This window comes from Elephas maximus, chromosome 7, assembly GCF_024166365.1.
Source record: "Elephas maximus indicus isolate mEleMax1 chromosome 7, mEleMax1 primary haplotype, whole genome shotgun sequence".
NCBI classification, from domain to species: domain Eukaryota; kingdom Metazoa; phylum Chordata; class Mammalia; order Proboscidea; family Elephantidae; genus Elephas; species Elephas maximus.
Window position 1 is genome coordinate 119,040,276 of NC_064825.1, and position 21,749 is coordinate 119,062,024.

At 50.4% G+C, this 21,749-nt stretch overlaps 1 protein-coding gene across 1 annotated transcript; it reads right to left on the reverse strand.

Annotated features, from left to right (window-relative positions):
• Positions 1 to 14,212: 14,212 nt before the first annotated feature.
• YPEL4 (yippee like 4) lies at positions 14,213 to 19,219 on the reverse strand. The gene is made up of 5 exons (XM_049891998.1): positions 18,994 to 19,219; positions 16,124 to 16,448; positions 15,907 to 15,950; positions 15,434 to 15,542; positions 14,213 to 15,224 (listed from the first exon to the last, which is right to left on the reverse strand). Exons 2-5 carry the CDS (start codon positions 16,262 to 16,264, stop codon positions 15,135 to 15,137), a joined length of 384 nt encoding a protein of 127 aa, XP_049747955.1. The 5' UTR covers positions 16,265 to 16,448; positions 18,994 to 19,219; the 3' UTR covers positions 14,213 to 15,134.
• Between the last annotated feature and the right edge of the window lie 2,530 nt (positions 19,220 to 21,749).

The window sequence follows — 21,749 nt, forward strand, 5'->3', positions numbered from 1 at the left end:
CAAAAGGAAGAATTGACTAAGTAAAACAGCTGAACAGAAGATTTCAAAGAAAACAAAGTAAAATATTATAATGACATGTGTAAAGACCTGGAGATAGAAAACCAAAAGGGAAGAATACACTTGGCATTTCTCAAGCTGAAAGAACCGAAGAAAAACTGCAAGCCTCAAGTTGTAATATTGAGGGATTCTATGGGGAAAATATTAAATGATGCAGGAAGCATCAAAAGAAGATGGAAGGAATACACACAGTCACCATATCAAAAAGAAATGTTCGATGTTCAAACATTTCAGGAGGTAGCGTATGACCAGGAACCGATGCTACTGAAGCAAGAAGTCCAAACTGCACTGAAGGCATTGGCGAAAAAAAAGGCTCCAGGAATTGGCAGAATATCAATTGAGATGTTTCAACAAACAGATGCAGCACTGGAGGTGCTCACTCGTCTATGCCAAGAAATTTGAAAGACAGCTACCTGGCCAACCGCCTGGAAGAGATCCATATTTATGCCTACGCTTAAGAAAATTGGTCCAACTGAATGTGGAAGTGTTCGGACAGTATCATTAATATTACATGCAAGTAAAAATTTGTTGAAGATCATTCAAAAGCGGCTGCAGCAGTATATCAACAGAAACTGCCAGAAATTCAGGGATTCAAAAGAGGACATGGAGCCAGGGATATCACTGCTAATGTCAGATGGATCCTGTCTGAAAGCAGAGAATATCAGAAAGATGTTTACCTGTGTTTTATTGACTATGGAAAGGTCTTTGACTGTGTGAATAACAACAAATTATGGATAACATGGCAAAGAATGGGAATTCCAGAACACTTAATCATGCTCATGAGGAACCTGTACATAGATCAACAGGCAGTTGTTCAAACAGAACAAGGGAATGCTTGTGGTTTAAAGTCGGGAAACCTGTGCATCAGGGTTGTATCTTTCACTGCACCTATTCAACCTGTATGCTGAGCAAATAATCTGAGAAGCTGGACTATATGAAGAAGAATGGGGCATCAGGATTAGAGGAAGACTCATTAACTACCTGCGTTATACAGATGACACAACCTTGCTTTCTGGAAGTGAAGAGGACTTTGAACACTTACTGTTGATGACCAAATGTCTTAGTCATCTAGTGCTGCCATAACAGAAATACCACAAGCGGATGGCTTTAACAAAGAGAAATTTATTTCCTCATAGTCTAGTAGGTTACAAGTCCAAATTCAGGGTGTCGGCTCCAGGGTAAGGCTTTCTCTCTCTGTGGGCTCCGGAGGACAGCTTCCCCTAGTCAAGGAGCTTCTCAGGCGCAGGGACCCCGTGTCCAAAGGATGAGCTTTGCTCCTGGTGCTGCTTTCTTGGTGGTATGAGGTCCCCAACTCTCTGCTTACTTTTCTTTCCTTTTATCTCTTGAGAGACAAAAGGTAGTACAGGCCACACTGCAGGGAAACTCCCTTTACTTTGGATCTGAGAGGTGACCTGAGTAAGCTGGTGTTACAATCCCACCCTAATCCTCTCCACATAAAATTACAATCACAAAATGGAGGACAGCCACACAATACTGGGAATCATGGCCTAACCAAGTTGATACACACATTTTTGCGGGGACATAAGTCAATCCATGACACCAAAGATCACAGCCTTCAGTACGGATTACATCTCAACATAAAGAAAACAAAAATCCCCACAACTGAACCAATAAGCCACATCATGATAAATGGAGAAAAGATTGAAGTTGTCAAGGATTTCATTTTGCTTTGATCCACAATCAATACCCATGGAAGCAGCAGTCAAGAAATTAAAAGACACATTGCATTGGGCAAATCTTCTACAAAAGACTTCTTTAAAGTGTTGGAAAGAAAAGATGTCACCTTGAAGACTAAGGTATGCCTGATCCAAGCCATGGTATTTTCAATTGCCTCCTATGCATGTGAAAGCTGGATGCTGAAGAAGGAAGACCGAAGAAGAATTGACGCTTTTGATTTGTAGTGTTGGTGAAGAATATTAAATATACGAGGGACTGCCAAAAGAACGAACAAATCTGTCTTGGAAAAAGTACAACCAGAATGCTCCTTAGAAGCAAGGATTGGGAAACTACATCTCACATACTTTGAACATGTTATCAGGAAGGATCAGTCCCTGGAGAAGGACATCATGCTTGGTAGAGAGGTAGAGAGTCAGTGAAAAAGAGGAAGACTCTCAGCGAGATGGAATGACGCAGTGGCTGCAACAACGAGCTCAAGCATAACTAGGATTGTGAGGATTGTGCAGGACCAGGTAGTGTTTTGTTCTGGTGTACGTAGGGTCACTATGAGTCGGAACCAACTTAATGGCGCCTAACAGCAACCTAAGAGGCCACTTATATTTTGGGATAATTTTTTATGCAGCAATAGGTAACTACTACACACTGACCTTGAAGGGGATGATAAGGTCAGCCTGTGTGAACCATGGGAACTCAGAGAAGAAAATAGGGGCCCCCTGGCCCCAAGGAAAACTAAGGTATAACTACCAGAAAGGGTATGGTCTCTGGGCTGGCAAAATCACAGGACGTTCACCTCATACATTTATACGGGAATGTAAGGAGGAAGCTGGAAATACATGTAGAGATATAGATTTGGCAGTGATTCATGCAAAGGTGACTACTGCAATTGTAAGAATGGGTGAATTTGCCCCTAAAGAGAGAAGAGTCAGAGGCAGTTCTCTTGGGAATAACAGCGAGAGGCAGATGGAAGGAGAGACAAGGTGATTAAGTAAGGGGAAAGGCATGGGCATACATGAGCTTGATGTGGGACACAGGGTTTCCAACTGATTTGTTCTGGTTTGAACCCCTGATGAGAATCTGCGTTTCTAACAAGTTCCCAGGTGATGCTAATGCTGCTGGTTAGGGACCAATTCTGGGAACCACTAGTAGATCCAAACCAAACCAAACCAGTTGCTGTCAAGTGGATTCTGACTCATAGCGATCCTAGAGGACAGAGTAGAACTGCCCCATAGGGTTTCCAAGGAGACTCTCTGGTGGATTGAAAACTGTCGACCTTTTGGTTAGCAGCCCAGCTCTTAACCACTGCATCACCAGGGCTCCATTGGTGGAATGGTGGTTTTCAAAATTTATTATGCATAAGAATCACCTGGGAGCTTGTTAAAATGTAAATTCTATTCAGTATTATCTGGGGTGAAAATGCAAATTCTCAGCAGGGGTTCAAACTGGAATAAACCTGTTCAAAGCCCTGGTTGGACAGATTAAGCATATTGGGCCATGCATTTGAGGAGTTACAGCCTTCTGTTAGAAATCTGTTGTATATTGGGAAGTCATCAACATTGAAATGATTCTTGAAGTCAGGCCTGTGGATGTTTTCATCCTCTTAGAGAGTACAGAAGGAGAAGAGTACCAAGGACAAGTCCCTGCAGAATGTGTACACTTAGGCAACAAGGGGAGGAAGAGGACCCAGAGGATGGGAGGTGAGAAGGAATAGTTGGAGTGGTAGGAGGCAACCCAAGAGAGGTCAGTCTCCCAGAAGCCCCTTGCATTTCAAGACTGATATAGTCAGTAGAAGCAAATGTTAAAGAGAGGTTGTATGTGGTGAGCATTGAAAATGGTAGATTAGTAGTGAGGAGGACATTGGTGGTCCTGGTGGGAACATTTCAGAAGAAATTGGGAAAGGAAGCCAGACTGCACAGGTTTAAGAATGGGTGGACTGCGAGAGTTGGAGAAAGCAGATTAGCATCTTGAGAAGTTTCATGGCAGGGTTGAGGGAAGACTTGCACATATGTGTAGGTTGAGGAGAGAAGTCTGGGCTGGGTCTCTCCACTCCCATCTCAGAGTAATTCAGTAGTCTTTCCTGAGTTCTATTATATCTTTCTGAGACAACAAGGTCCAAAACTGCCCACAGAGTTTCTTTTCCTAGGCTAGGTGTTGGCAAACTTTTGTGGTAAACAGCCAGATAGTAAACATATTAGGCTTTGCGGGGCATGTGGGTTCTGTAGCAACCACTCAACTCAAGCTTAGACAATACATAAACAAATGAGCATATCTTTGTTCCAGTGAACTTTATTTACAAAAAACAGGCAGAGAACAAGATTTGGCCCACAGGGTGCAGTTTGCTGATCCTTGCCCTACACTCATGGAGAGGGATCAGAGATGTGATAAATGGGGCAACTGATGAAGAAGCAAGGATAAGATCAAGACCTCAAGGGTTTACCTCAGAAAGGAGGTTGTTGCATCCATTTGGGCATCTGTTACTGTCTAACTTCCTCTTTATGTGTCTGCCTTGTACTCTTCAATGGTGAGCTCCTGGAAGCCAGGAATGTTTTCCAGCAATAATTCTAGAGCCTTCCACACAAGAAGTGCTCGGACACACAAGTGGTTAAGAGAAGCAGGATGGTAAAGATACAAAAACCAAAAAAACCAAACCCACTGCCATTGAGGTGATTCTGACTCAGGCGACACCATGTATTGCAGAGTAGAACTATGCTCCATAGCGTTTTCTTGGCTGTAATCTTTGTGGAAGCAGATCACCAGGCCTTTCTTCCATGGTGCCGCTGGGTGGCTTCTAACTGCCAACGTTTAGGTTAGTAGTCGAGTGCAAACTGTGTCACGTAGAAACCGTGATAAAGATACTGAGTCACCTTATTGTGGAAGGAGGGGAAATTTAAGGAGCTCACATGGAAAAGTCTCTACCATTGATGTTTAAGGAGGAAGGCAACTCTTTCTCGAGCATTTTAGATTTAGTTCTTTCAAGAGGCAGAGGATTGGAGCAGTTGGTTTCCTTATCTTACAGATGGTGTATTCAAATAGGAAAGGAGGGCCCTATATCTGGTATGACCCTGGAGACTAGAGAGAAAGGCAAAAGGGGGCACCTCCAGATCGTTCTGGGACTTGCTGTGGGGATGGTGGGGAAGAGAGACTACTGCAAACCCAGGCACACTCTGGAATTCCTGCCTGAGGAGGGAAAGACGTGGAGGTGGGGTGGGATGGCTTAGAGCCAAGTAGCTCCTGGGTACATTTTTTCACACTCCTGTAACGGGTTGGACCACGTCTGGCTGTTCCTGGCTTTCCATGTTTGGCTCTTTCCCAAAAACGAATGGGGCCAGACAGGGGTTTGGAAGGTGGTGAGTAAGAAGGGAAGCCCTTTACACGCAGCTCTTATACCTGGGCACTGGAAGTCCAGAGACAGGGGGAGTCTAGCCTCTGATGGGGAACAGAGATTCCCTCTGTCCTGCAGAGGATGTCTGTGAAACCTAGGTAGGGGTACTAGAGAGAAGGGCCAAAGCAGAAGAGAGATCAGAGCAGGGTAACTAGGGTAGCTAGATGAAGAGGTGGGAACTGTCTCTTGGCCAAGAAGAGGTTAAAAGCATCTTGAAGAAAAACATGTCTCTGGAGCTCAGCAGAGGCTAGTGGGAAGTGATCAAGACCTCCATGATCTATCCCAGCCTGCCTTTCCATTGTTGCTATATCCCCCTTCCTGCATCCAAGTTCCTGCTGAATTTCCCACCAGTCCTAAACATGCTCCACCATTTTGTGTTGAGCTCCAGCTTTTGTGTTGTTCCCTCTGCATTGCAGGTCCCGGACCTCCTTCCTCCTCTCTTCTTGTGTCAAAATCCTTTCCATTCTTCAAATCTCAGGTGCAGCTTCTTCCAGGGAGCCTTTTTGGATACCATTTCCATTGGGAACAATCCTTCCCTCTGCTGAACTCTCCTTATCTTCTCTCACTAGAGAAGACATTTAGCACTTTTCCCCCCGATAGTAAAGAAGTATTGAGGACAGAAACCATTTATCAGACTGCTCTGTGTCATCCTTTCACCCTTAGCACCTTACTCAGGGCCGAGGCCCTCCAGAGGTGAGGACTGAACAAATATTGTACAAGCTTGGGCTGGAGCAGCCACTTTCTTTACCAGGTCCCTGAGGCTGTTCTTTCTCTGCTAGGGTAGGGCCCTGTATGGACCGGTTCTAGCCTGTAGCTACTAGAATCTGAGATACCCTGCATACCTCCCCTCTGAGAGGCCCCAGCCCCTTGCTAACTCTGTTTCTGGGTCAGCCCAAGGGTAAGTGCCCAAATCACTCTTCTCCCACCCGTCCTCCTCTCCTCACTGTGGAGGATGCCACAAGGGGGTCTCTCAACCACACTGGTTTAGGGAGCAGGCTCTGGGCTGCCATACTCTTGTAACCCTGCTATACCTGAGGGCTATGGGGTTTCATATGCTGGTCAGAGGTCCTATCTGTCCCCCATGGGGCTGCCCATCCCTTGGTATCAGTCACTGTCTGATTTTGACCACAGCCTCCTGTTTGCCCTCAGAGAAGTTCATTTATTGAATAAACTTAATAATCTATGTGTGCATATGCAAGAGCCCAAAGACACGTAGTAAGCTTATGCATATGTATTAATGTGTGAACGAACATATCAATCTGCTTGGTGCCTTGGACAGGTGACATGCCCCCTATTCCTCCACGTCTTGGCTTCTGTCCTTGAAAAAACAAGGTTAGGCAAATACGTAAAGTTTTCCTTCAGCCCCATTCCATTGTAGAATAGGTATATGCATCTCAACTTCCTTGACCGAGCAGTGATTGAAAGTCATAAAGGAAAGAGCTTCCGACAAAGGTGGAAGAGACTGGAACCTCCTGTCCTGGATATTGATGCCCTTAGGTGATCTGTAACTTGGATATGGAGAATTTCGTACCAGGATGAAGACAGAGGATTTTTGTTCCCAACAAGAATCATAGAAAGTTATGATTCACCAGCAGGACCACAAGGAATCTAGACCTGTGCTGTCCAATATGGTAGCTACTAGCCACATGCAGCTATGAATTAAAATTAGATAAAATTAAAAAGCGAGTTCCTCGGTTACATTTGCCCTTTTCAGGTGGTCAGTAGCACATGTGGCTAGGAGTTACAGTACTGGACAGTGCTGATACAGAACATTGCCATCTTTACAGAAACTTCCATTGGAGAGCACTCTTCTAGACCCATCTTTTGCAAATGAGGAAACTGAGGCCCAGAGAGGGGCATGGACTCTCCAAACTTGTTATTGGCAGATCTGCGCCTAGCACTTTCTAGGCCTGACTCATTGCTCTATTCTTTGCTGCCTCCTTCCTCCATGACCTCCACGTTTTTGTTAGTTGCCCTCCTGTCGATTCCAAATCATGGTGACCACATATGTGCTGAGCAGAACTGCACTCTATAGGGTTTTCAAGGCTGTGATCTTTTGGAAGCGGATCACCACGACTGTCTTCCGAGGGTCCTCTGGTTAGTAGCCCAACGCTTAACCAAGTACACTACTCAGGGACTCCCCATGGCCTTCCTGGACTCCCGCAGTTCTGAGGCCCATGGGTCCAGGCACAGCAGGGCTGGTCCGAGGGGATGTTTGTGACAGCAGAACTCCAGATGCTGCACATTCCTGGTCAGGTCAGACCTGCCCTGCGGCATTCAGGGAATGAGCTCCTCTGAAGAGCCCCAGATCTTCCTTCCGGAGCTGCCCTCTTCCTGCCCAGCCCAGGGGGGCGAGAAGGTTCAAGAGCTCTCTCAGACCCCTGGTGTAGGGTTCTAAGGCTGCAGAGATGCTCCGTTGGGTAAGCACTCCTGGCCCGAGAGGGTTTACAAGCTGGTAGGAAATTTCACCCCTCGCCTCGTCCAGGGGCTCCAAGTCCAGCCCAAGGGGCATCTGGGAACAGGGCTTCTGGCAGCCCCACCTTGGGGCTGCATTTGGCGGGAACTGGATCAGCCTTTACCTGCGGCCTCACTGAGAGTGCGACGGAGAGAGCCTGGAGAGGGGCTTCCTGGCGTGGAGGAGGGGGCGCGAGGCCAGGGGAGGGGGCCTCGGGAGCTCCCTGACCTCGCGCGCGGCTGGGAGGTGGGGGGAATGGGGGTTGGGGGAGAAGAGGGGAGTTCGGCAGCCAATGGGAGGGAGGATCTCGTTTCAAAAGGGTTAACCGGCAGCCAATGGGAGCCTGGGGGAGCGGATCCTGCTCACTCCATTCAAGAATCCCAAGTATTCAAGATGGACGGCAGGGAGTGTGGAAGGAGAAAGGGGGCGCGGGGGGCAGAGCGAGGAGAGCGGCCGCGGCGTGGGGCGCAGCGGCCGGTCGGCCCCGGAGCCCCCAGCCCGGCGGCTGGGGCGCGGGCGGCCGCGGGGCGCCAAGCCGGGGCCGGGCGAGGGGCTACCGGGGGCGGGAGGGCGTGAGCGCGGGGAGCGAGGCCGGGGAGGGAGGGCAGGGCAGAGAAAGAGCCCGGGAAGAAGGAGGTGGCGGGCAAGGAACGTAACGAAGAGCAGTGTGTAGTGTCGTGAGCGCCCCGAAGGGTAACGCCGCTGGTTTTCGGGTTCTTCTCTCTCGGTGGAGGGGGCTGTGGGTCTGGGCGCTTTCTCTCGGCTTCTTTTCTCCCTCTTTCTCCTCCGCTCGTGGGCACCTCTTCTGTATTTTCCTTTCAGAACAACTGTAACTGGGAAGCCCTGGCCGTGGCTGGCTGGGGTGGCCGCCCTGTCATTTTCCTGTGGGGGGTGTGGTGGAGAGGGTGGGGGGGAGCTCTGGAGGACACCTCTGAGGCTGGGCCATCTGTCTGTGCCTCGGCGTGTGTGCGAGGGTTGGGGGACAGAGGACTTGGCGGGTGTGTTCAGAGGGGAACCCAGTGCCTGAAGCAGGGCAGGAGGGAGTTCTGCCTCTTGAGAAGTTGTGGGGTGAGTCAAGGGGCTGTGTGGGTGTGGGTATGAGGTCCGCCCCTAAGCTAAGAGTTGTGGGGCACTAAGGGGCTGCAGGGATGTGGGGGAGCTTTGTGCGCTCACACTCCAGTTCTTGCTTTTTAGGTATATGATGAGGGCTGAGTTGAGCAGCAAGTATGGCGAGAAAGAGTGTGTGTGTGTGTGAGTGAGTGAGTGTTCCAGCCTTGAGGCATTAGGCGGGGAGCACAGTTCGGTGTTGAGGGGAGCGCCCCCGAATTCTCAGCTGCCCCTCTCATCCCATTCACAGAACATGGCTTTCAGGACCCTCCTGCCTCGTCTCCTCCTCCGGTCGCCATGGCTGCAGGGAGGGGGTGGGAGGAGACAGTCGGGGCCAGCCCCCTGCCCCTGCTGCTCCAGCTAACCTTCCACCTGCCCTTTCTTTCCCTTCCACAGGCTGGGCCCCATCCCCTGCTGCTCTGGGGGGCAGGGGCCGGAAGATGGTGGCCAATGAGGAGGGGGAGCGGAGAGAATTTGAGCCGGGCCTCCCCTCCCCCATTTCCTCCTCGATCTCTACACCCGCTTCTGGAAGGAGCTGGGGGATGGCTCCTAGGCCCAAGGTGGGGGAGGGGCCCTGCTGGCTGGTGAATCGCTGGGCCTGCTCCTCAGGAATGAGTTGGGTGTGTGAGAGCGCTAAGTGGAGAGCTGAGGGGATCTTGGTCCCAGCCCCCTCTCTTCCTGCCCTAAGGGGAGAGAGAGCTGGGAACTCCTTGGGGAAGAATCTTCCCCTAGCCCCCCTCCACCCTGCTGAGCAGCCCTGCCTTTGCCTCTCTGCCTCCTGTTGGCGTGATCCATTTCCCAGTGGGACTGGTTTGCCCAACCCCAGGAGCAGAGGCCTGGCGACTGACCCCAGCAAGGCCTTCGTTTCCGCCCATTAGAACTGTGCAAACTGTGGGGCCGGGCACCATGTTTGCAGAATACAGGAACAAACTCTGCCTGGGAAGGAGAGAGAACCTCTCCTGTTTCCTGAGGGGGTGGGAGGAGGCTAGAGGGGAAGCCCAGAGGAAGAGCTCCCAACTGGAATTCTGTCCCCCATGCCTCCTGCTGGCTGTGGAGAAGGAGGGCTTCTCCCAGAAGCCACTTCTTCGCCTGGAGGCACTCTTTGCTCAGTGCACCAGAGGAATCACCCCACAGCCTCTGTAGCTCTGGGCTACCTCCTCAGAGTGACGGTGCACACATTTCCCCAGATCAGAACTGTTGCTGAGGCTCGGGGGCCACTGTCCTAGTGTATGATGTGCCAGGCCGGAGCTCTCCTGCCTGTGGACCTTCCGATATCCAGGTATCCCTCCGGAGAAGCCTCCTGGCTTTGCCTTTTAATCAGTCTCTGGATTGTTGGTCCTGTGTTGAAGGCCCCTAGGTTAGGAAAGTCAGAGGAAGTACTGGGTGAAGTTGAAGGCTCCTTAACCAGAGTCCCTGGATAGGACTGGAAACAACTCAGATTCTAGTTCCCCAGCCAACAAAAGCCTACCCCAACTCTCAATACACAAGGGGCTCGTCCTCCTAGTTTTGTTTAATGCCGAATCCATAAAGTACTTTGAAGACCTCCAAGAGGAGACAGCATATGAGACTTCATCACCAGCTTCCATATCCAGATCTGGAAGTTTCTCTCTGCTGCCTGGGGGGTTGTGGCAACACTCCCCCACCCCTGGTCCTGGAGATTCATCTGAGATTGTCCAAAACTCCCATTTATCTAAACTAAAAGGAGAGACAGCTCTAGAGTAGTGAAGAGTAGAAGATTCTTTTGCCCTGGCTGGCAAGTTCCTCTCTAGAAAGGAAGCTGGCAGAAATTTGAATCTAGATAAAGGCTCCCGGGAATGTCCCCTAAACTGTTGACCTTTTTACCAGACACCTCCTGTGAGGATTCCAGGATTGAGCACCAAGTTCAAGGTATTCCTTCAGCTGCCTCCACATACCCTGTCCTCCTGCTCCCTCTGCCCCACCCACTGAAACCTCAAAAAGGGAGGGCCTTCTCTGTGCTGGGAAGGGGATAAGGAAGAAGATAGAATGAGGAATGCAGAGAAGACAGGATTAAAAATGAGAAAGGTCTAGAAGAGATGAAAAAGGGCAGAGGGAGGCTCAGAGGGCTGGGAAAGGGTGAGGAGGCAGAGCCAGCGCCTCTGCTGCTGGCCAGAGCTCTTTTCACATTGTGCTACTGTCTGCACCTATCACTAGCAGTGCAATGTTAAAAGGGCATTGGCCGGGTAGTGCTACCCAGCGTTGGCTGCCTCCTCAGGGTGGTGACTTCCTCTCCCATCTGGGCACCAATCAGCTACCCTGGTGGGGATTTGGGAAACCTACTATCAGTAGTCTTAACCTATTGGTAAGTAAGTAGTCTTACATTTACGGAGCCACTTATATGTGCAGTGTGTACGCTAGACACTGTATAACTTCGCAAGTATTCTACCCATTTTATAGGTGAAAATAACAGGTCCAGAAAGGATTAAGCAGTTTGGCCAAGGTTATACACCTATTAACTTGCATAGTCTAGATAAAATCAATCCTGTCCTAAGTGTGACACCTCTCCCATATTTTTGTAGACCCATCCGGAGAGGCTTGAGTAGGATCTCTCTTCTGGGGGAGTTCCTGGGTGGTGCAAATTGATAACACATGTACTCGGCTGCTAACTGAAAGTTTGGAGATTTGAGTCCACCCAGAGGCACCTCAGAAGAAAAACCTGGTGATCTAGTCCCCCAAAATCAGCCAATGAAAACCCTGTGGAGCACAGTTTTACTCTGACACACATGGAGTCGCCGTGATTCGGAAATGAATTCATGGCAACTGGTTTTGCTTCTGGGAGATGGCATGATCGGAGGGGTGGAAGGTTTTGAATGCCATCTGCTGGTTGTATGAGGGTATTTCCCGAAATCTCAAGCCTTTAAGGATAAAAGTGGCAATCTGTTGGTGAAGGAGGAAATCAGTTCCCAGACTCAGACTGAAATGGAGGGCGGATAAAGGAGGTTGGGAGGATCCCTGTTGGGCCCAGAGTGGACCTCCTTGAGGAAAAGAGGATGCATAGGAAAGAAAAATGGCTATAATCCTTTCAAGTGCCTTCATAGTTATCACGTCTGTAAAGCCTTCCTTGACTACTCAAATCTAGGCTAAATACCTCTCCTTTGAGCTCCCAGAAAATGGCTAAGGGACTGCTCCCCAGGGAAAGGCACCACTTATCTGCAGCTCCTTCCCAGGCTCTCAGGGCATGGAAAGAAGACCTCATTGCTCCAGTGACTCCACTTGCCTTTTTGGTCATTGGGTACTTGATGATGCCTCTTGAGGGTGCACCTGTCTGGGTATGCAAGATTTGGACAGGACTGTCCATGGCCGGATCTAAGCTTTAAAGATTAAATGTGATCCTTTGAGCCAAGCCCATAGAATGATTCTTCCAAAGGAGATTATACAGAACTTGAGAGCAGTGACTATACCATTTACTTCTCTTTGTCTCCTATAGCACTTAGTTGGTTTAACAAGAAATTGTTAAAACCAAGTGACGGAGGGCGTATTTGGTGAGCTTCTTTAAGAAAGCAGCTAGTTTGGGCCTGATTTCCAAGGGCATAGCTTAGGGCTTAAGAAGACTTGCCAAACTTTGGCCAGAGTTGAGGTCGAGAGGGCTAGGGTTTCTGGGTCCCTTGCTGGAGCCCATGAGAAGATTCTGGGCATCATCAGATATGTAGATGCTGAAGGATGGGACAGATGCCCCTGAGCCTCTAGGATGTGGGATGCTGGACATTCCTCCATGGCTTGTATTTTTCCCTTTCCTTGCCTTTCTGTCTCCTCTTGTCTTCCAGTTCTATTCCTCCTTTCTACCACCAGACAGCCTGTCCATGTTTACCTTGACAACAGTGTTCCCAATGCCCCTTCTACGGTCTATTAAAACTTATATTTGAGCCTCTTCTCTAGGCATAAAACAGCCATTTGATGATACCACTCCTCAACCAAACTTCAAACACATTGCTGTCAAGTTGGTTCTGACTCTGTGACCCTAGAGGACAGAGTAGAACTGCCCGTAGGGTTTCCAAGGACATAAATTTCTGTGGAAGCTGACTGCTACACCTTTTCCCACAGTAGGGCTGGTGGGTTCAAACCACTGGCCTTTCAGTTAGCAGCTGAGTGCTTAACCACTTTGCTACCAGAGCTTCTCCCCAATGCCCTAGGGATGAAATCTCGATTCCCTAAATGGTTTCTGGCCACTGCCTGTCTCCTTTTTCATCTCTTGTCTCTCCTCACCCATATACACCTATACTTAAGCCATAGGGAGCTTTTGTTTCTTCCTCCAGTGAACTAAGCTCCAGCCTCGACACGCAGTTCCCTCTGCCTGAAACACAGCCCCACCCTACTTTTTGTCCACCCGGCTTCTGATCTTTCAAGTGCCCTCATAGTCATCACTTTTGAGAAGCCTTCCTTGACTCCTCAAATGTAAGCTAGATTCCTCTCCTTTGAGCTCCCAAAATTTTAAGTCCCTGCTCAGAGTTCTATGGGCTTGGCTCAAGGGAACACCTGGAATTGCCTGATTATTTTGTCTCCCTCACTAAAGCATGAACTCCTTGAAGTCAGGCCTTGTTCACCATTGGTTCCCCAGTACTTAAAACAATGCCAGGCAAGTAGTAGGTATTCTAGAAATATTTGTATCAACGAGCGAATCTGAAAATAATAATATAGTTTATATAGCTTGGTTTTTACACTGTGTATGGCTCCCATGTAAGTGCCTAGAACCCAACAACAGTAGGCCTTTCACTTCACTGCCCCCCAAAAATGCCCTTGGCTTGTGGTTGCATTGACGCTGCAATTTTGAGCTGTTTTGTTCCACTTGCTTATCAACTGCCAGAGCAGTGCCTTGGCTAATTGATTTTTCTATTAGCCTTAAGTGTGGCCAGGAGCTGATCAAAACATTACAGAACCAAGCTGAAAAGTAACAGGATGCAATGAAACTGTTCTGGGATCAGCTGCCCAATCCTGGATCCAGGCACAAATTGATTCACTGTCAAGGGTTCCAGAAGATACAAGCTGTTTTGGATGCTTCAGCTCACAAAACCCATCCTTCTTACCAGGCAAAACATCACCTGGATACCCATCTGGTAAAAACTCAACTGGCCCTGGGTGCTGCAAAGAGACTTTGATCAGCTGCTAACCGAAAGGTTGGTGCTTTGAACCACCCAGTGGTGCTGTGGAAGAAAGACCTGGGGATCTACTTCGGTAGAATTCCAAAATTCCTTGCTATTGATTAACTCATGGCAACCCATGTGTTACCAGCATAGAACTGCTCCATAGGGTTTTCTTGACTAATCTTTTGAAAACCATATGGAGTGCAGTTCTACTTGACACACATGGGGTCGCCATGAGTTGGAATTGACTAAGACAGCAGTTTTCTGGTTTTGTAAAAGCTCAAGGGGAAGGCGTCTCGTGACAAAGTAACTCTGCTGCCCCCTTGTGGCGTGAAAGGACAAGCCCCAAGGCAAGGGCGTGTGACTGGGAAAGTATGGTCCACGCACGAGGAAGGAAAGTCAGGACAGAGCTCCTCACAGTTGCTTTTCCCCTTTTTATTAAAAATAGACTCAAACGCTTTATGTATCATACAAAAGTTTCGTTCGCTGGTGGCAGCCACGGGAAAGACCGGCCCCGTAGCACTGATTTCCCACCTCCCCTCCAGGGGACTGGGTCCCCAGGAGCAGTAGCTGGGCCTCGTAGAATGCCCACAAAGGCTGCTTACTCTGGGAACAGCCAACTGGGGGTGGGGGTGGGGTTGGGCGCTGTTCCAGGGGCAGCTTACCCTACCCCACCCCACCCCACCACATGGCAAAGGTTAGCTACTCCAAAGTGCCTCTTCAGTGCCAAGATAAACTCACAAGTAGAGTGAAATGGAAACCCCTCTGATCCTTTTATGTTTTCCCAGGGTCTGGGATTTGGGTTTTTCCTTCCACCCCCGAGTCTTTTCTCTTGTGACTGGGGGTGGGAAACTTTCCCTTCAGAGAGTCATCCCTCCTGGTGTCTGAGGCCAAAAATGCCATTCCAACCCAAGCCTTTTCTCATCTGCGATTCTCCTGTGGCCTGGGTTCTACCAGCCCTGTGACCCAACCTTGTCCTGTGGTCAATCAAGAAGAGGTGGGGCAAAAGCTGACTCCTCCCACAGCCCTGTCTGCCTGAGTCTGCCCTGCCATTGCTTCAATTTTCAGGACCTTGGGGTCCCACAGCTACTGCTTTTCCCCTGTTTGTCTCTCCCTGACTGGTGCCCACTCCTGAGCCTTGAACACCCCTGGGGTACCCCAAGCCCCTGTTCCAAAAGGGGCCTGGTAGTGATGAGGCGAGGGCAGGGAAGGGGTTGGTTGGAGCCAGGTTTCCCCCAGGGGTGGGCAGTACTCATGCTGGTATAGACTGCTTGTCAGGGCCAGGGGGCATGTGTGGGGAGGATGGGGCATGTGGAAGAAGGGCACAGCCTGCCTGAGCCCCTCAATCCCAGCCGTTGTCCTTCACCATGTGTGACATTTCAATGATGTACTTCCCTTCTTTGTACTTCTGGCTTGTCTCAAAAGCTTGTTCCTGGTGGAGGGGGGAAGCAGTGAATTTCGGACCAAGCAGTCCCCCTTCCCCTCCAGGTCCTACTATCGCTTGTACTGCCTCTGCCCCCAGGTGCCCCCACCGTAGTCCAACCCTCTTTGGACCATGCAAAGACCTGACCGGTGGCGCCTGGGGCATGGAGGGCCATGGGGCCTGCATTTAGAGGATGGCCCTGTTCTCTGGGTACTTACATATTTCCAGCCCAGCGTGGTTTTGCAGCTCTCACAGAAAATGTCAGCTACCGAGTGGAGCCCCGTGAGCAGAAGGCGCTGTTCAGCCGGCCCACAGCCCACGTTGACCCTGTCTCAGGGAACAGAAAGGACCCAGCACCCAGTGGGGTGGCTCAGTCAGTACAGCCCCCCAGCAGCCCAGAGAAACTTCTACCTGGAGAGAGCTCCACCCACCCTGCCTTTGCCAGCGCCTGCCTTTAGCAGTCCACCCCTTTATGATCACTGCCTGGGCCTTCTTTCTCTGACAGTATGATTCTCTGCCCAGAACTCCCCACAAGAGAACTGCAGACAGATTTTCTGAACCCCTTTGCAAAAGGGGAGGCCAAAGCAGAAGATGCAAGATGACCTTCTGATGGCTCTTCCCCCTTTCTCCACAGAGGAAGAAAATTCATACGCACACCAGCATACACACTCAAGGAAAGAGGTAGACTCACACGGAGTTAAACAGGTAGGCTCGGCCATGGCTCCCTTGGAAGGACTGTGGAGACATAGGACAGACAGTGACTACCTGGTAGCCTTGGCCCCACTGCCTGAATCCCCGCAAGGGCATGGGAGATAGAGGAAGGGCTTTGTTAGCTCCATCCTAGGTGATGCCGGCACAAGCCTGGTGTGAGACAGGCGGGGGGAGTGGCAGGTCCCCACTTGGCGTACCTTAGAAATAAGCTCATCGTGTTTGGCCAGATGTGCACGGCAGTGGACGCAGCTGTAAGTGCGGTGGCAGCGGGGCAGGTAGCTGCGGAAAGTCTTGGCAGGGAGGCAGGCAGGGCCCGGGCCAGGGTCACAGCTGGGCATGACCGGCTGGAGGACGATGCCCTGGCGGGCTGGAGGGGCTGGCGCTGTGCAGCCCCCACACAGTCGATCGCAGGTGAAGCAGCGGAGCAGGTTGGCTAGAGCCGTGTTTCAGGGCAGGAGAAATGTGGGGGGGCTGCCCGGCCAGGGCCCCCCCAGACGAGAACCAGACAGAAATGGAAGTCACCTGGGAAGAGGTGAAGGGGCATCAGGAGAGCCATGACCTGTGAGAAGCCCCTCAGGGGATGAAGCTGAGGCTCAGCTCACCTCCACTCCTACTTCCCCCATCATCAGCACCCTCCCCAGCATCCAGTGGCACTGTGTCTCCCTCCCCCCTGGATTCCAGCTCTGCTCTGGCAAGCCCAGCAGTGGTTCCAGGCTTCTGGCACCATAGCCAGGGAGCTGGTGTCTCACTCTCCTGAGGCGGTAGCAGCCTCCACCATTTTCCACTGAGAGCAGCCTGCTGGCACAAATGCTGCCATGGGAGCAACGTCATGTGCAAGCACCCTTTCCTTGGTGTTCAGTTCTGTGAGGCATTGCACTGCATAGGCATTTGTAGGCACTGTGTCACTGGGGCTGAAGGCCTTTGAAAAGACAGGGATGCTTGGTGGTTTTCTTTGGCCTGATCTCCATTTCCAATACAATTGGCCCTTCATACATTCATGTGGGAAGGACAGGCACAGGGATGGATTACCCAATAAGCAAGGTACCCACAGGTCCAGTTGTGTCTCCTCACCACAGATCAGCAAGTAAATACAATTAAGCACGTGCGTACCTTAATGTAAATGCATGCATAACCATGCTTACTGGTTAATCTGGCCCTGGACAGGCATGATAAGGGAGGGAGAGGGAGAGCAGGCAGACAGGTACCTACCTGCTTCAGCCCTCTCCTAGGACCTGGGCGGGGGGGGACTGCATTCTGGGACTCTTCACTAGAAATTTATGGATGTTTCCATACAGAGAACCTTGCATATAGCCGCTTCCAAGTCTTGTGCCTTGCACCACTCAGTCCAGTCCCGCAGAAGCGCCTGGCTGTCTTCCCAGCCTCTGGCCCCCTTGGTCTTTCTATACTGTTCTCTGAGGCCTTAGCCCTCAGTCAAGGGTTTAGGTACCCAGCCAGAGGAGAGAAAACATCTTTCTTTCAGACAAATCTGGCAGCTGGAACCAATGGGAAGTGGGTAACATGGGTGGCAGGGAAGCCACATCTCCTGGGTTGCACAGAGCTGCATAAGTAGTGAGAGCAGCGTTCACTATGATCAGGGAAGGGGGTGGGGCTTATTTTTAAAAGCAGTGCTCTGGAGCCCAAGGCAGAGAATGTTTTCCCCACCTTCTCCCAGTGGCAGGTGCCGACAGCAGTGAGCCTGTGGGTGACTGAAGATGAAAGAGTTGCTGGTTCTAATGAGGAATCTTGAAGAAGGTGTTGTTATCCGCCCAAAGTGGCTGGGGCCCTGGATGCTGAGGATAAGCTGGGAGGTGTCCTCTGCTGGCTCTGATAAGTAGGTGCTGCCTTCTCTCCTTCTGGGGCCTTCTGGCCCATGGTGGGTGGGAAAGCCAGGTCTGGTTCGGAGATGCCAGCTGGGTGCTACGGCAGTGCGAGATCAGTAAGCCGAGAAGAGGGAGTACAGCTCCGATTAGCCAGGGCAAACAGGCCCTCCTCATCCTGTCCTCTGCGGCGGCCACGAGAGGCCCAATTGCTCCACTCTGCTCAGGCGACCAGGCAGTCTCTCCACAAAAGCCCCTTTAGAGACCATCTTCAGTTTCAAGTCCTCTCCCCCTGGCTGGGCCCCAGGAAAACACCTTGGGCTGATTCAGGGTGACATTGGGTTCTGGCTGCAGGGAACCGGCCCTCCTCACCGGCCAGCAGACACTGTCTGATGTCCAGTTCACGTTCTGCCATCAACTTGGCCTGCCAGTTCACCTCCGACCCGCACCACCTAGCAACACCTTCTTCCAGGGCCAAAGGGGGGCCGGCCCAGCTGCCTGCCCAAGCTCCTTCCCCCCCCCCCGCCGCCGTCACGCCTCCCTCCTGCACCCCTTCCCTGCCAAGCCAAGGAGAGGCTGCATCGAAGGCCAGAGAAGCACCTCGCGGGTATTAGGGGTCATTTCTTCCCTCGGCTAAGATCACAGGGAGAAGCAAGGTGGGCAAATGAGCAGGGGACAACAAAGGCGAGCTGAGCGCTGGGGTAAGGAGGTGGACCGGAGAAGGTTGGGGGGGAGGGGAGGATCTGAGCACCCAGCGCTGACAGCAGAGGCGCCCAGACGGAGGCTCGAGGAACCAGGTGCGAATCCCGTGCCTCTCAGAAAAAAAAAGGGGGGGGGGGAAGGGGACACCTGCTCCCAACGGATTTGCTCATCTGCTCAGAGGCTCCGGCCCCCCCGCCCCTTCCCGCGCTGGCCTGCTCCATATGGTATGGTCCAAACAATTAGCACCGCAGTCAGCTCCCGGGGCGGTCTTTGGGGGGTCTGCACCAGCAGCAAAATAATAAACAGTGACGCCTGATGCTGTAGCCGAAGTTGCCGGGAAAGAAGTGGGGGAACCGTCAGAGCTTGGAGAGGGATGGAGGAGCCGAGAGAGAGGAGCGGAGGCAGCGGGGAGGGGGAAGGGAGGGCAGAGGGTGGATGAACAGCGCTTTGCCAAGGGGAGAAAGCAACACGCAGCAGGAGGAAATTTGCAAACGGGGAGGGTGGGGGGGGGGTGGGGAAATTCAGCTGGAGAAGGGCTGCCCCCTCACCTTGAGGTCTGCTCCAGAGATCTCCGTCTATCTCTCTCTCTCTCTCTCAATCTCTCTGCTCACTCTTCTCTCTTCTCTTTCTGCTCCTTCAATTGGGAAGGGGGTGGGGGTGGGGGAGGATAGTTAGTGGGTTCAAGATGAGGGGCTGCAAAGTTGACCTGCTGCTGGGGGGCCAGAGGTTGTCTCTCGTTCTGAGCTTCGGTCTGTGGGTGAATGTGGCTGTGTGTTGTGGAGCTGCATCATAACACTGTGAGTCATCCGGCCCCCACCCCCCCTCACCTCCCACGTCAGAGCAGGGCTGGGAGACACAGGAGGCGGGCAGGGAGGAAGGGAGGGGGCTGAGGAATGATGCAAAGGGACGGGGGACCAGAGGAAAGGCAGGTGGTTGAGGAGAGAGGTAGGGTGGCCAAAGAGCTAGGAAAAGCCTGGGAGAAGGACAGGGCTGGGCCAGGATGGAGTAAGGATGGCAGGGCTGGAAGAAAGGTGGCCAGGCCAGGGAGGGCTGGATGCAGAGTCAGGCAGGCATACACACCTTCAAGATGATACATTTTCCCATTTCATCTTGGACACCAGCCCCGAGGCCGGGAAATGAAGGATGGACTAATTGTCACAGATGGCAAACTGTGCCCTCAAGCTTGTACAAGGTGCTTCCAAGCCTCAAAGCCTCAGTTTAATACCCCCGAAGGGAGTCACAGACCACCTCTGACATCTCACATACAGGAATCTCTTATCTCCCACTTCCAGATTACTAATGCTTCATGAACTGAGGCACCCACCTTACATAAGGTTCGCTCCTGGGCTGTAAACTTCTGGAGACGGGTCCTCTGGGAAGTCCTCTGTGCATCCCAGGACTGCAGTACCTCGCGTAGAGTCTTGCATACAGAAGACGCTCACAAAATAGTCGTTGAGTTGCATCTTCAGACAGAGACCAAATGTGTGGCTTTGGTCTCAAAGAGACCTGAGTTGGAATCCTAGCTCTGCCAGTTACTTCCTAGGAACCACAGGGCAAGTTACTCATCCTTTGTGCCTCAGTTTTCCTCTTCTGTTAAATGAAACAAATAATATTTACCTCATAAAAATGTGAGGTTAAACTGAGATAACATGTAAATGCCTAAAATGTGCCTGGCACATGATAGGTACTACTTAGTAAACAGTGTTGTTGTTGGCTGCCGTTGAGTTGGCTCCCCCCATGCACATGGAACTAAACGCTCCCTGATCCTATGCCATCCCCGTGATGAGTTGAGGATCCACTGTTGTGATCCATGGGGTTTTCACTGGCTGATTTTTGGAAGGAGGTTGCCAGGTCTTTCTTCCCAGTCAGCCTTAGTCTGGAAGCTCCACTGAAACATGTTCAGCATCATAGCAACACCTAAGCCCCCAATGACATGTGGATAGTGGCTGCGCAGGAGGTGCGCTGGCCAGGCGGGAAGTGAACCCAGGTCTCCTGCATAGAAAGCAAGAATTCTGCCACTGAACCACCCACCACTTCTCCCTAGTAAATAGTAGCCATCGTTTCTAAATTGCATCCTCCTCAAACAAAGCCTTGTACACCAATGTTCATTGTGGCATTATTCACAATAGCCAAAAGGTGGCAACAACCCAAATGTCCATCAACAGATGAATGGATAAACAAATGTGGTATATACATACAGTGAAATATTATTCAGCCATAAAAAGAAATGAAATTCTAACACATGCTGTGACAATGGATGGGTCTTGAAACATGCTAAGTAAAAGAAGCCAGACACAAAAAGACAAATATTGTATGATCCCACTTACATGGAATATCTACAACAGGCAAATGCATCGAAGCAGAAAGTAGATTAGTAGTTACCACAGGCTGGGGGGAAGGCGGAGATGGGGAGTTAATGCTTAATGGGGACAGAGTTTCTGTGTGGGGTGCTGAAAATGTTTCAGATACAAATAGTAGCGATGGCTGCACAACATTGTGAATATAATGTCACTGAATTCTACATTTAAAAATGGTTAAAACGGCAAATTTTGTTACATGTTTGTTCACGAAAAAAATGATAATGATCATAATAATAATAAAAGCTACCGAGCAAACACACACACACACAAAAACCCAAAACAAAATAAAACCAGCATTCTCAAAAAAACAAACAAACAAAAAACCGATTGCTGCAGAGTCGATTCCAACTCACAGTGACCTTGCAATCCTATAAGGCAGAGTAGAACTGTGAGTGCCCGGTGGATTTGAACCGCCAACCTCTTGATTAGCAGCTGTAGCACTTAACCGCTACACCACCAGAGTTTCCCATTCTCAGCTTATTAGCCCCAAACCCAGAGATTTACTATTAGATTCTCATATCTTGAGAGACAGACACCAAAAAAAAGAAATTACATGTTTTGTGCTGCCATCTTTCTATCAGTTTCTAGTTAAATTTCATTTGTTTCAGAATATTTCAGAGGCTAACATTCAGAAAGTGAAGTGCTTCTGTGTGTTTTGTTTTTTACTTGCAAGGAGGGGCAAAAAGTTAAGGGAGTTTGTAATGGGAGGCATTGCTAACTGGTAATAAAAAAGAGAAATTCTGAATATTTAATCAGGGAAGATTCCAGGGTTTAAGGTAAATTCTGAAAAACACAAAGTGGGCATCTTGAGGAAACACTGGTGGTGTAGTGGTTAAGTGCTACGACGGCTAACCAACGGGTCTGCAGTTCGAATTTGCCAGGCGCTCCTTGGAAACTCTATGGGGCAGTTCTACTCTGTCCTATAGGGTCACTATGAGTGGGAA

What these genes read in the sequence shown, in the direction of transcription:
- YPEL4 (XM_049891998.1), bottom strand. Translation starts at nt 16,264, where the DNA reads ATGCCCAGCTGTGACCCTGGCCCGGGCCCTGCCTGCCTCCCTGCCAAG. An exon ending in ACGATGAGCTTATTTCTAAG is followed by an intron (nt 15,951 to 16,123) that starts GTACGCCAAGTG and finishes ATGTCTCCACAG; the next exon opens with TCCTTCCAAGGGAGCCATGG. An exon ending in CCACGCTGGGCTGGAAATAT is followed by an intron (nt 15,225 to 15,433) that starts GTAAGTACCCAG and finishes CCCCTCCACCAG; the next exon opens with GAACAAGCTTTTGAGACAAG.